Source organism: Mus caroli, unplaced genomic scaffold (assembly GCF_978045245.1).
Source record: "Mus caroli unplaced genomic scaffold, Mus_caroli_1 scaffold_15, whole genome shotgun sequence".
Classification (NCBI taxonomy): domain Eukaryota; kingdom Metazoa; phylum Chordata; class Mammalia; order Rodentia; family Muridae; genus Mus; species Mus caroli.
Genome location: NW_028227270.1, coordinates 116,367,078 through 116,379,895, shown reverse-complemented (window position 1 = coordinate 116,379,895; position 12,818 = coordinate 116,367,078). Strand labels below are relative to the sequence as shown.

General features: G+C 39.8%; 1 protein-coding gene across 1 annotated transcript in view; it reads right to left on the bottom strand.

Moving 5' to 3' along the window:
- Positions 1-2,851: 2,851 nt before the first annotated feature.
- The window catches only part of LOC110308618 (aldo-keto reductase family 1 member C1-like), a 38,209-nt gene continuing 28,242 nt past the window's right edge, over positions 2,852-12,818 (bottom strand). The window contains exon 9 of the mRNA XM_085831309.1: positions 2,852-5,695. Coding sequence (XP_085687435.1) covers positions 5,680-5,695 — 16 coding nt within the window. The 3' untranslated portion in view covers positions 2,852-5,679. The remainder of the gene's footprint in view (positions 5,696-12,818) is intronic.

Sequence of the window (12,818 nt, the reverse complement as noted above, 5' to 3'; positions counted from 1 at the left end):
TTCACAGCTATGTAGTCAGTGAGTGATACCATGTCTGGTTTTGTTTTTTTTTTTCAGCCAGGTTTGAGTCTCCTCATGTAGTTTCAACACATCTGGCCCAAAGGCTCAGGGATCTTTGCACAAGAGGAGCCAGGAAGATTACAAAAGGTGGGCGGGTGATAACATGTAGGAAACAATGTTTCCCAGACACAACAGGGCAGATGTGCATTTAACGTCACAGGGATTTTAACAGCACACACAGGACATTTACAAGTTCCAGCTAGACAAAATTACAGCAACAGGGCTAAGGTGTCCATGTAATAAAATTACTAACAGGGCACCTATTGGTCTATTTGATGGCTACTGAATAGAGAGCTACTTTCCTTTAGTAATGTAACTACTGATGGCTGACCACATAATAGGGCTGTCATGATACCAAAATAAATTGACAATACAAAATGGGTTCAATGAAAAAGGGTGAAAAAGAAAAAATAATCTCCCAGTTGGATGAGAAAGAATGAGATAATGAATAAACTGGCAAAGGAAGGGGCTGGGGAATAAATCTGTTGAAATACATCATGTGAAATTCTGAAAGTATTAATCAAAAGAACGCACAAAAGAAAAAAATGATGTTTTTATTTTTCCTGATAGTCCCTGATAACCTGTGTATTTTGTTCGATGCCTTTCATTTCTTTTACAAATTTATCAGATATTTTGAGTATTGCATCTGTACAAATCCGATTAGACTGTTTTCATGGGGTTTTTTTTGGTGTGGTAGTATTTGAATTCCAGTTCCCTTCAGATGATGTGGAAGTCCTAGATGGCCTGAACAGAAACTTCAGATATTTTCCTGGGTAAGTAAGTTCAATAAATGATAGAAGATTATGCATCAAACATGTTGTATCAATTTGTCTAATGTTGAATCTCTCCTTTCCATTGGCTCACATATGTTCAGAAGCCCAAAATGAAATCTTGGCTTTGAGTTTTGGAGATGCGGGGGTTTCAATGAAGATGCTAAAGCAAGTTCTGATGAGGGATTTAAAATAATGGAAAGGGTATTTATGCAGAAGTTCAGTCCCTGAAGAGAATTTGTCATTTTCAAAATGTTTTGCTTATTTCATTCTCTACTTTAGGGCATTGCGCTGACTTAATTGCTACAAATGAGAGCAAGCAAGTTATTCATAAGCATTGATTTAAAATTAGTTAAAATATAAATACATTATTCCTCCTCCTCCCTCTCCTAAAAATGAGAAGTGGAACATTTATGTTTGAGAAAACTTGTAACACTCCTGTGGCCATGACTGAATAGAACCTTGTGTATCTACTATAAATTGAGGTCACATAATGATGTTACCAAATATTGACTTACAAAATTACAAATTCAACCTCAGAAACATCAAAAATCCAATTGACTTTTGCTAATTAACACATTTCAGGCTCTTTTAAACAGCTATGTCCAGAGCAATGAAAGTAACAGCTAGGAAAATAAATAGAATTTTGCAACACCTCAGCAGTTCACTACAACCTGAGCCTGTGTGAACTCAAATCAGTCCTGTGTGAGCTCAGAGACCTGTATCCCAACCCCAGCCAATTCTCAGTCTCTCACCACAACCTTGGTTTTCTCTTACCACAAACTTGGACTTTTAACTAACGTCTGAGACCCACAGCTACAGCTCTTTTATGATGTGCACCAAATCAGGCAGGTCTATGTGAGGCCAGAGAACTGCAACTCCAGCACACAGTCCCTTCCCAGCCTCTAGGAATTCATCTCCATGAATTCTATATGCAAATCCACTTGCCAAGCTGAGATCACCTGGCCTACTCTACCAGCAAAATCTCCATGTGTCTTACAGAGGCCAGCTAAGCTGAGGATACAGTCTAGACCAAGCCAAGAACTCACCTAGCTCTATGTCACGTGCTTGCTCTAAAATGTAGAATCCACTTGTATAGCTGTCTCCAGACTTCAAATCTCTAGAGTCCAAACCACGGCCTGGTCTGGAGCCAGAGCCAAAGCAATGCTTCAATCTAAAGCCAGAGCCACACACAGGTTTCAAACAGTCTTCAGAAACAGAGCTGAAACAAAGTGAGTGCCCATCACAGGGGAAAATCTCAGCAGTAAGACAGCCTTGGAGCTAGGATAAGAAGGTAACAATACACAAAAGATGCCCAGGAATCATTAGCATACAGCTGGATAGTGTCTAATGTTACAGCCTGGTTTCCAGTCGAGGCTAGATCTTGAACCTCCAGACGGGTAGTGATAATTCACTTACATGGGATGGAAGGAGTTCTCTCAAGTCTCCTGGACCTTGGCTCCTGTTGGAGTTCTCATCCCCACAAGCCCCACAGGAGAGGCGTGGCTAGCAGCCACTTAGGAACCTCACCAAGCCCTCTCACATGCAAATAAGGTTTTCCCCAAACTCTCAGCCCAAGTCAGTGAGAGGGGCTTGCTGTCAAACTCTAAATCACTGCCAGAACTGTATATAGGAGAGCCATGCAGGGAATTAAAGGAATGTGAGAACTATTCCTTTGTCTGACCCTTTTGTTCCAAGAGCTGTAACACTTGGGAAGAGATCTCTCCCGATAAGCCATGCCTGAGTGCACTGGATTGTTGGCTTTTTGCCAACAACTCCAGGCTCAGAGTTACCTAGAGGCCCAGAAGGCTTGGCAGAGGTCTGTCTCCCTGCGTACACTCACTTCCCTCTCTGGGGCCTTCTCACCCAGCCTGGATAGAGTCTCTGTAGAAAACTTCTGGTACCTAGGCCCACAATTTGTAACACCAAACTAACAAAACCAAATGACATTAACCTTAATACAGTTTATTCCTGCCACAATATTTTAAACATTCTCATTGAAAGAAGACACTTTCCATCTCATTGTTTGGCAAGACTTTTATTATATACATATGGATAGATAGAGATAGAGATGAGAGACAGAGAGACACTTAAATAGATATTTAAAAATAGATTCTTCTCACATACAATAAATCCTAACCACAATTTTCCCTCTCTCCACTCCTCTCAGCCCACACCACTTCCTTCTTCCCCAGATCCACTCCCTTTAATTTCCTCTTTACAAAACAGAAGGCCCAGAAGACAACAGCCAAAGGGAACCAAACAAGTTATAATGAGACAAGGCAAAAACTCTCATAAGAGGGCTGGACAAAGCAACCCAATAAGAGGAAGATAAGGGTCCCAAAAACAGGCAAAAGAGTCAGTATAACACCCCATCCCCACTTCCATGGTTAGGAGTGAAAGTATAACAAAGTCAAAACAAAATTCTAGGCCTTTAGGCCCCGGCTTGGGAATGTGACCTCTGCGACTCATTTCTCCAAGGTATGCTAATCATAAAACAGATAGTGACATTCCTCCACTCACCCGCTTCTTGGGTTCAAAGAGTGTTCATTCAGAGAAAGTCACCCTGTTCATTGAAAGTCACCCTGACCATTGCTGGAACCTGCTATGCAAATGTACTATTGTTAGGGGCTCTTAGAAACTGTCTTGAGAGATAACCTACACAATTACCAGGTATTCCTTGCGACTCTTGTGACTTTGCACTTCCTTGGGACTCTTAACTGGTATCTTTGGTATTTTCCAACAAAGCCCTCCCCACTTCCTTGAGTTGTGGTTTCTTCCTTTAAATACCCCCTTAACCAGCTACTCGGGGCGCCACGGTCCTCTACCCCTGCGTGGTGTATGACGTGGGCCCAAGAGCGCTCTTGTATAAAAATCCTCTTGCAGTTTGCAGCAAGACCGTTTCTTGTGGGTGATTTGGAGTGTCACCTCTCCTGAGTCAGAACGTGGGTGAGTCCTCACGTTGTGGGTCTTTCAGGAATCCCCGCCCCCTCAAAAAAAGTCCCATGAAGCTAACATGTGTAACATATATTCAGGGAACCCGGTGCAGACCCCTACAGGCCCTGCACTTGTGATGTCAGTTTCTATTTTTTGTTCCATTGTGGACCATGTTCTCCATCCCCTCTGATTCCTACAATCTTTCTTTCCCCTCTTCCACAGGATCCCCCCACCTCCAAGGAGAGGGACCAGATGGGACCTCTAATTTAGATTCTCTCTCTCCATATGTTTGGCTATGGGTCTCTGTAGCCACTGCCATCTGTGGTTGGAGGAAGCCTCTCTGATGATGACTGCATAAAGTACTGATTTATGGTTGTAGCAGAATATCATTAAGAATCATTTCATTGAATTTTTAGGAGGGACAGTAGTGTTTGGTTGTACCCTAGTACTCTAGGCACTCAGTTTCTGGTTTGTGGCCATCCAAGCAGGGTAGAGCACGGGCTTCCTCTTGTGGCATGGACCTCCAGTTAAACCAGGCATTGGTTGGCCATTTCCACAACTTCGGTGCCACCAGTGCCCTACCTAGCAAGTCTTTCAGGCAGGACAGATTGTAGGTCATGGGTTTTGTGGCTCGATTAGTGTACAAGTTTCTCTTTCCAGTAGCCCGTAGAGTACGTTTTTGCTCTAAAGAAACTAGAACTTAGGAGTGAAGGCTACTTGCAGGGGCCAGATGAACCTCTCTATTCAATGATGTGTGGATATTGTCTTTTACAATGGGGCCACATTGTTAAAGAAGACTTTCTTAAAATACTGAGAAATTTAAGCCAAAGATTGAATTTCTAATTTTACAAGTCCCAGTACAAAACACAGGTAACATGAATATCCAAGATGACCTGTCACCTCCAAAATTAGCAATCCCAGAATAATGATCCCCAAATGAGAAAGATGTTTATGAAATTTTAGTTGGAAAAGTAAAAATAATTTAATCAAATAAAAAGCTCAGTGGAAGACTTCACAAATAGAACGGAACATCGCAAGGACAACAAGGTACATGAATTGCTCATTTAATTAAAGAAAATGAGAGATTTTAAAGAAAATATGAATGAATTATGTAAGCTCTATGAGATATTTTTTATAAAGTGCATACAAGTAGGAAACTGCATGACAAAGACTTAGAATAAAATTTCAATATAATCATAATAGAATATTTCCCAAATCAATAAAGAGTCCTAACCAGAATCAAATCTAATGGAACATAAAATAGGCAAGTTCAGGAACAAATACTTCATGGTAAATCAGAGTTGAAAAATTAAATATACAGAAAAAGAAATTGTTTTAAAAGGTGCAAGAGTAAAACACCAAGTAACATATAAAATCAGGACAATAAAGACAACAGGCAATTATTTAAGAAAAACTTTAAAGGTAATCAGGGCTTAGATATGTATTTCAAATTCTGAAGGATCACAGCTTTAAACCTAGAGCAATATACCCTGCAAAATTTCACATCTAGATTGAGGGAGGAAAAAATATTTAATGATAAAAAAGACTGAAGGAATCTATGGTCACTAAGCCACTCCTACAGCGGGTATTAGATGTTATTCTTCCACTGAAGATGTTGGGAACCAGGTGTGGATTAGAATGGTGTCCTGTGTCCAGTCTGCCACAGAGCTAGGGCTGCTCAGGAACTTTGACTGCAAGTACCCCACGATGCTGCCTCAGGCCACGTGTCTGGCTGTGAGAAGCTGCAGGATCCTGCTGTGGAGGTGGGGAAGCACAGTCTGAGGTCTGCGTGGACTTGGGGGTCCAGGCCCGCATAGAGGCTGAGACTGGTAGGTTCTCAGATTCTCAGACACCACAGATGCCGCTGAATGTTCAGGAGGAGGACTGCGGATGGTTCTCGAGGTGGTTTGGTTTAGTGGAAGCCATATCTGAGAATGCAGAGAGGCCTCCGTCAGGAGATTACACTGGAGGCTTTTTAGCTGAAGACCTGTTCCATTGCTCCAGCACTGTGGATCTCAATGAGAAGAGACAGTCCATTGTTTTAGGGCATTTATTGTCATGGAGTAGAGGTAGAGAAAGGCAGAAAGAGGGAGAGAGCAGAGAAGTAGAGGCTGGCCATGGCCACGTGGAGAGAAGGGGGAAGGGAATGTGGAAAGATGGGGAGCAAGAGGGCAAGAGAGAAGCAAATGGGAAAAAAAGAGTAAGTAAGAGAGTAAGAGAGAGAGGGAGGAGGGGGCAAGCAGCTCCTTTTATAGTGGGCTGGGCCTACTTGGTTGATGCCAGGTAACTGTGGGGGTGGAGTCCATACAGAATACGAGGAGCTTGGGGCGTTTCCCTGTGTGACTGATGGCCACAGAATTATGGAGCTGGGGCCTTGTGTCAGGAGCCTAGTGTTTGGGAGCATGGCAAACAGGCATTTCATCCCTTGCAGAGTTATCTGCTGGATTTCTGGGGTTTAAACCTAGCTCGACCAGAAAACAGGCTGCCTTTCACAGTCCGACAGCCAGGCTCATCCAAGGGCTTCTCTTGAGTACCTGTTGCATGGAGAAGAAACATAATTCCTTGTCTAAAGCAAGAAAGAGGCTTGGCAAAGCCAGTAATAATCTGGAGCCATGGTCTTAGGGGAGCTCCTACTGCATTCTGGGAACTTAACTCTTCCCACCTGAAGGAGAGATGGTTATCAATTCCAAGGACTCTATGAACTCTAACTTCATTCTGAGAGCTCAGCTCTTTCCACCCACAGGGGAGGTGGTTATCAATTCCAAGGACTCTCTCTGTGTGCTTGAGATATCCTGCTTGATCAGTTTTCTCATGACTTTATTCTATTATATAACAGTTTCCTGCTGATTCTGTCATATCTCCCTGCCGAAAACTGTATATAGTGAAAACTGTATATAGTGAAAACTGTACTTCTTAATTCGCTTACTTAGCACAAGATACAGCTTATGCAACCTTTGTATTATTTTTACTTTCTGATCTTTTCCCCCACACTTTTAGGTTCTTGCCACTGAAAACAGAATAGGAGATTGTATCAGAACACAGGATTGATTCCAGGACACAATCTTCACCATCACAGATAAGTGCCACCTTAGAGTGAAGGAATGGCTAAATATATTCCACGAAAATGGGAAGCAAGCAAGAAGGTGTCACCATTCTGATGTCTGACAAAAGAATCTAGGTATCCATCATCCATTAACTGAGAAATAAGTAAATAAAGCATTGGATATGCATCCAAAAGAAAGCTATTCATCTAAAATGGCTTTGTTTACCATTTGCTACCACATAAATGAACCTAGGAATAATTATATTACTAGAACTACGTGTCAAAACAAAACTGGTAAGCATTATATGGCAGCAGCCATTCACAAATTTGTAAAAATGATGCTTTGGAAGAAATTTAGAGTATAATGGCCATTATAGAAGCTGAGAGAGTATGGGGGTGGGAGGGGAGGAGACAGAGAAGGACTAATAATGCACACCAAGGAATAGTTGGTGTAGCAAAGAAAGTCTAATGTGCTATTGTATAGGAGGATGAGTATAGTTTTAAAATATAGTCTTTAAACCTCTATATTATAGTTTGAATGTTTATTCTATAAAAAGTAATCGATTTTTGAAGACACAGAATGTATTATATACATTTTTATGTATATGTTAAACATATATTACTGAATGTTATTTTTTTCTGATTTAAATATTATCAAAAGATCAGATGATACCATATAACTATGTAAATGTTTATGTTTATGTAGAATTGAATAATATGTCACATTTAGAAGAATATCTTTGAAATAAAGAGAAACATATAGTATGTTTAAGAACCCAGAAATGATTATCACTGCATGTTGGCCACTGATGTTTGGCAAGATGTCAAAACTTTACATTGAGACAAAGACAGACTTTAACTGATGGAATTGAGTAAAACAGAAATCTAAAAGGCAAAACAAAGAATTCAGTCCTTTATCTCACATAATATGTGATAATCATCTTAAAATTGATTCAAGATTTCAATTTAGATGATAAGACAGTAAAACTAAGGGCTTTGATGCTAGATTAGACTGTGATACCTGGAAGTTATGGGAAACAAAGAGAAAAAAGCTAAGAAGTCACCAGAGTTTAAAACTTTTGTGCAGCAATATATATAAAATCAAGCAAATAATTGACAAATCACAGGACAGAACTTTTCTAAGAGGAATGTTTGGAAATGTGACTTTTCTTCATTTACTGTGTAATTTCCTGTTTTACTGCATTCTGCTTTGCCGGCCACAACATGATCTCAGCATACAAGTCAAGGGAGGGCCAGGAAATGAGGGAGGAAGACTTGGACTTTCAGTGGACAATATGCAGGACTCACTCTTTCTCAGGGTCTTGTTATGGAATTAATATTTCTGAAAGGATTAAGCCAATCATACACAGGGCTATACCTTAGTTGAAGCTAAAGAAGAAAATAATTTTCTGCCACCTACTCCCCACTTTACCAGAATTTTCATATTTCTCAAAGCATTCAAAATATTTGAAAACTCTTAACTCTTCTGAGAGCATGAACCTCTTTGAATCTAAATGCTGTTGAAAGATTGATCAATGCCACAGTAATAATGTAGAGCTAAGAAATGCTGAGAGTGGGAGAAAGAGTCTTCCACAAGGAAGAATACATCACCTGATTGTCCAATATTGTATGGTCTGCTCTGAAAGCAGATATACAAGTAACATAACACATAAAGAGCACATTATAGTTGTTTATTTAGAAATATATGTGTATACTGTATATACAATATAACATTAATACATATATATATAATATGTATAATGTATAATATAATACATAACATAGCATAATATATCATATGCCACATACCATATAAAACATAACACATAAACATAACATATAACATAATACATAAAACATAAAGCATATAACATATAATATATAACATATAACAATAATGAAAAAGAGGCTGCGAATTTGTAGAAGATCAAGGGAGTGTTTGAGGGTAGAGAGGGAATGGAATATGATAAATTACATCATAATCTCAAGAGATAAAAGAAAAATTAAAACAATGAGGAAGACACGCCTGTCAGGGAAGCAGATCTGACTGCAGATCCTAATCTCTCCTTTTTCTCTAGATGCAATTTCTTAGTCTCATCCGTAGGTCTGGAGCAGAGTACCTGTTAAGGTTTCCCTCCCTGTCTGACCCATTCACATGGGTCAGAAAGATCTTTTCCTCGAATTTTTCTTTCCAGAACTCATCCCAGTATCCCAGTCTTCAATAACATTAAGCATTCCGGGGAACAAGCCAGCTGAGTAGGCCAGGGAAACAGTTAAACTAACTGAAGATCTTCACTATTCACTTTTCTTCTCCAAATCCAATCCCCCAGTTTCATCTTTAGCTCTGAAACAGAACACCTGCTGTATGTAGCCTTTTTTTCTCTCTCTGTCCACATCTCATGTGAATCCCACAGTTTTTCCCCTCCTAACTTCCCTCTCCCAATTTATCTATTCTGCAAATCCAGAAGGCACCCACTATTAACACACAGGCCACTTCTGCTAGAGAACCAGGTAGTCTGACTACAGATCTTCACTTCTCCCTCTGTTCCCCAGATCCAATCCCCCAATATATTCACAGCTCTTCAGTAGAAAACCGGTGGCAGACTTTCTTCAACCCTGTCTCTAGTAGATCCCAAAGATCTCCCCTCCTAATCTCCTCCCTCAACTTGTTACTTTATCCCAGCCCCCAAATCCAAAAAGTGAGCCTACAGGTCACCCCTGCCAGGGAAGCAGGAGGGCTGACTTCAGATTTTCACCTCTCCTCTATTCCTCCAGACCCAATCTCCATGTTTCAGGACCAGCTTTACAACTACACATATGCTTCAGCGTCCTACTGCTGCCCAACACCCCATCTCCTGTGGATCTCACAGGTCTTCTCCTAGTCTTTGTTCCCGTACTTGACTCACTGCTTTGTCCCAGCACTGGACACCAGATGGGACCCCCTGTTAACTCAAAGACCACTCTTGCAAGGAGAGCAGGTAGGCTGACTGAAGATCTTCACCTGCCTTCTGTTCCTCCATATGCAATACCTGCAATCCTTCTCTGACCCCAGTGGATCTATTCCAAACGGATCAGAAATGTCTCCTCCAACCTTCCTTCTCCCAACTCTTCCCATTATCTCAGCCTCCAACACTAGAAGGTATTCCTTGGAACACACAAGCTGGGCATGCCAGAGAAAATAAGTAATTTAACCGAAGACCTTCACCACTTCTTCCTCTCCTCCAAACGCAATCATGTAATCCCTTCCCTAGCTTCAACACAGAACACATGCTACAGCCTTCTTCCCCACCTTTAAGCTCCCCACATCTACTGTGGATCTCACAGATCTTTCTTTCTTAAACTCTCCCTGCCCTCACTCATTTCTTTATCCTAGTTCACAATTCTGACAGACACCTACTGCTAACCCACAGGCTACTTCTGCCAGGGAAGCAAGTAGGCTGACTGTAGATTTTTCCCATCTCCTTCTCTTCTTCCAGATGCAATTCCCAGTCTCAACCTCAACTCTTTCTCTGATTTTCTTTGGTGAGCTTTTTTCACTCTCTACTCCCAACTGAAGTAAATGGATCTGATTGGAACACTCTGATTTCCTTGTTTCTGTGAACCACTTCAGAAGCCTAGCCTTTTCTAAGTGTCAGCTACCAGTTTCTAGAAACACATTTTATTTGGAACCTCAATGGCCACAACCACTATGTCCACAGAAAATTTTCTGTCAGGAAACACACAACTACTATATTCTTCTAACATCCAGGGCAGTATGATTCCACTAGATCCAACAATTCCTACCACATCAGGCCTTGATTATTCCAATGTACTCAGCAAAGAAAAAAATTACCAATATGACATTTCAATTCTTAACAACTTTGCCCCCAACACAAGGGAACCCAAGTTTGTAAAATAAACACCACCACAGCTTAAATCACATATTGACCCTCACAAATATTGATCCTCCTGAGAGTGGGGACATCTATAGACACTCTCACCATCAGATAGGTCATCCAGACAAAACTAAATAGAGAAATGCTGGAACTAACAAACATTATAAACCAAATAGAACTAACAAATATTTATAAAACATTTCACCAAACAAGAATGAATATGAATTCCTCTCTGCACCTCATAGAACTTTCTCCAAAATTCACTATATGCTCAAACACAAAGCAAGTCTCAAGAGATACAAAAAATTTGAAATAATTCCAATGAGATCACCATGGATTAAAAACAGATATTGACAACAAGAAATAAACACATAAATTTTACAAACTTATAGAAACTGAAGAACTCTCCACTGAACAAAAATAGGTAGAGACAGAAATTAAGAAAGAAATTAAGATTTTCTAAAATTGACTGAAAACTAATACACATTGAATTTGAACTTATGGGAAACAGTAAAAGGTGTTTTAAGAGGCAAGTGCATAGTGCTAAGTCTACATTAAAAAAAAAAGAAAATATCTTATAGAAAGAACTTAATAGCATACCTGGAAGCTTAAGAAAAAGAAGAAAAAACACCCCAAATCAGTAGATGGCAAAAAACTGAGTGCCAAAAACAATAAAATAGAAACAAAGAAAATTTTACAAATAATTAATGAAGCAAAGATTTGGTTCTTTGAGAAAATCAATAAGATCAACAAATCCTAATACAAGGACAGAAATTACACCCTAAAAAAAGCAAGAAAGTAATCTCTCAACAAACCAAAAGGAAGACAGCCACAAGAACAGAATGCCAACTCTAACAACAAAAATAATAGGAAGCAACAATTACTTTTCTTTAATATCTCTTAATATCAATGGACTCAATTCCCCAATAAAAAGACATAGACTAACAGACTGGCTACACAAACAGGACTCAACATTCTGCTGCTTACAGGAAACCCATCTCAGGGAAAAAGATAGACACTACCTCAGAGTGAAAGGCTGGAAAACAATTTTCCAAGCAAATGGTCTGCAGAAACAACCTGGAGTAGCCATTCTAATATTGAATAAAATCGACTTCCAACACAAAGTTATCAAAAAAGACAAGGAGGGACACTGCATACTCATCAAAGGTAAAATCCTCCAAGAGGAACTCTCAATTCTGAATATCTATGCTCCAAATGCAAGGGCAGCCACATTCATTAAAGACACGTTAGTAAAGCTCAAAGCACACATTGCACCTCACACAATAATAGTGGGAGACTTCAACACACCACTTTCATCAATGGACAGATCATGGAAACAGAAACTAAACAGGGACACAGTGAAACTAACAGAAGTGATGAAACAAATGGACTTAACAGATATCTACAGAACATTTTATCCTAAAACAAAAGGATATACCTTCTTCTCAGCACCTCACGGGACCTTCTCCAAAATTGACCATATAATTGGTCACAAAACAGTCCTCAACAGATGCAAAAATATTGAAATTGTCCAATGCATCCTATCAGAAAACCATGGAATAAGGCTGATCTTCAATAACAACATAAATAATGGAAAGCCAACATTCACGTGGAAACTGAAAAACACTCTTCTCAATGATACCTTGGTCAAGGAAGGATTAAAGAAAGAAATTAAAGACTTTTTAGAGTTTAATGAAAATGGAGCCACAACATACCCAAACCTATGGGACACAATGAAAGCATTTCTAAGAGGGAAACTCATAGCTCTGAGTGCCTCCAAAAAGAAACTGGAGAGAGCACACACTAGCAGCTTGACAACACACCTAAAAGCACTAGAACAAAAGGAAGCAAATTCACCCAAGAGGAGTAGACGGAAGGAAATAATCAAAGTCAGGGCTGAAATCAACCAAGTGGAAATAAGAAGAACTATTCAAAGAATTAACCAAACGAGGAGTTGGTTCTTTGAGAAAATCAACAATATAGATAAACCCTTAGCTAGACTCACTAGAGGGCACAGGGACAACATCCTAATTAACAAAATCAGAAATGAAAAGGGAGACATAACAACAGATCCTGAAGAAATCCAAAACACCATCAGATCCTTCTACAAAAGGCTATACTAAACAAAACTGG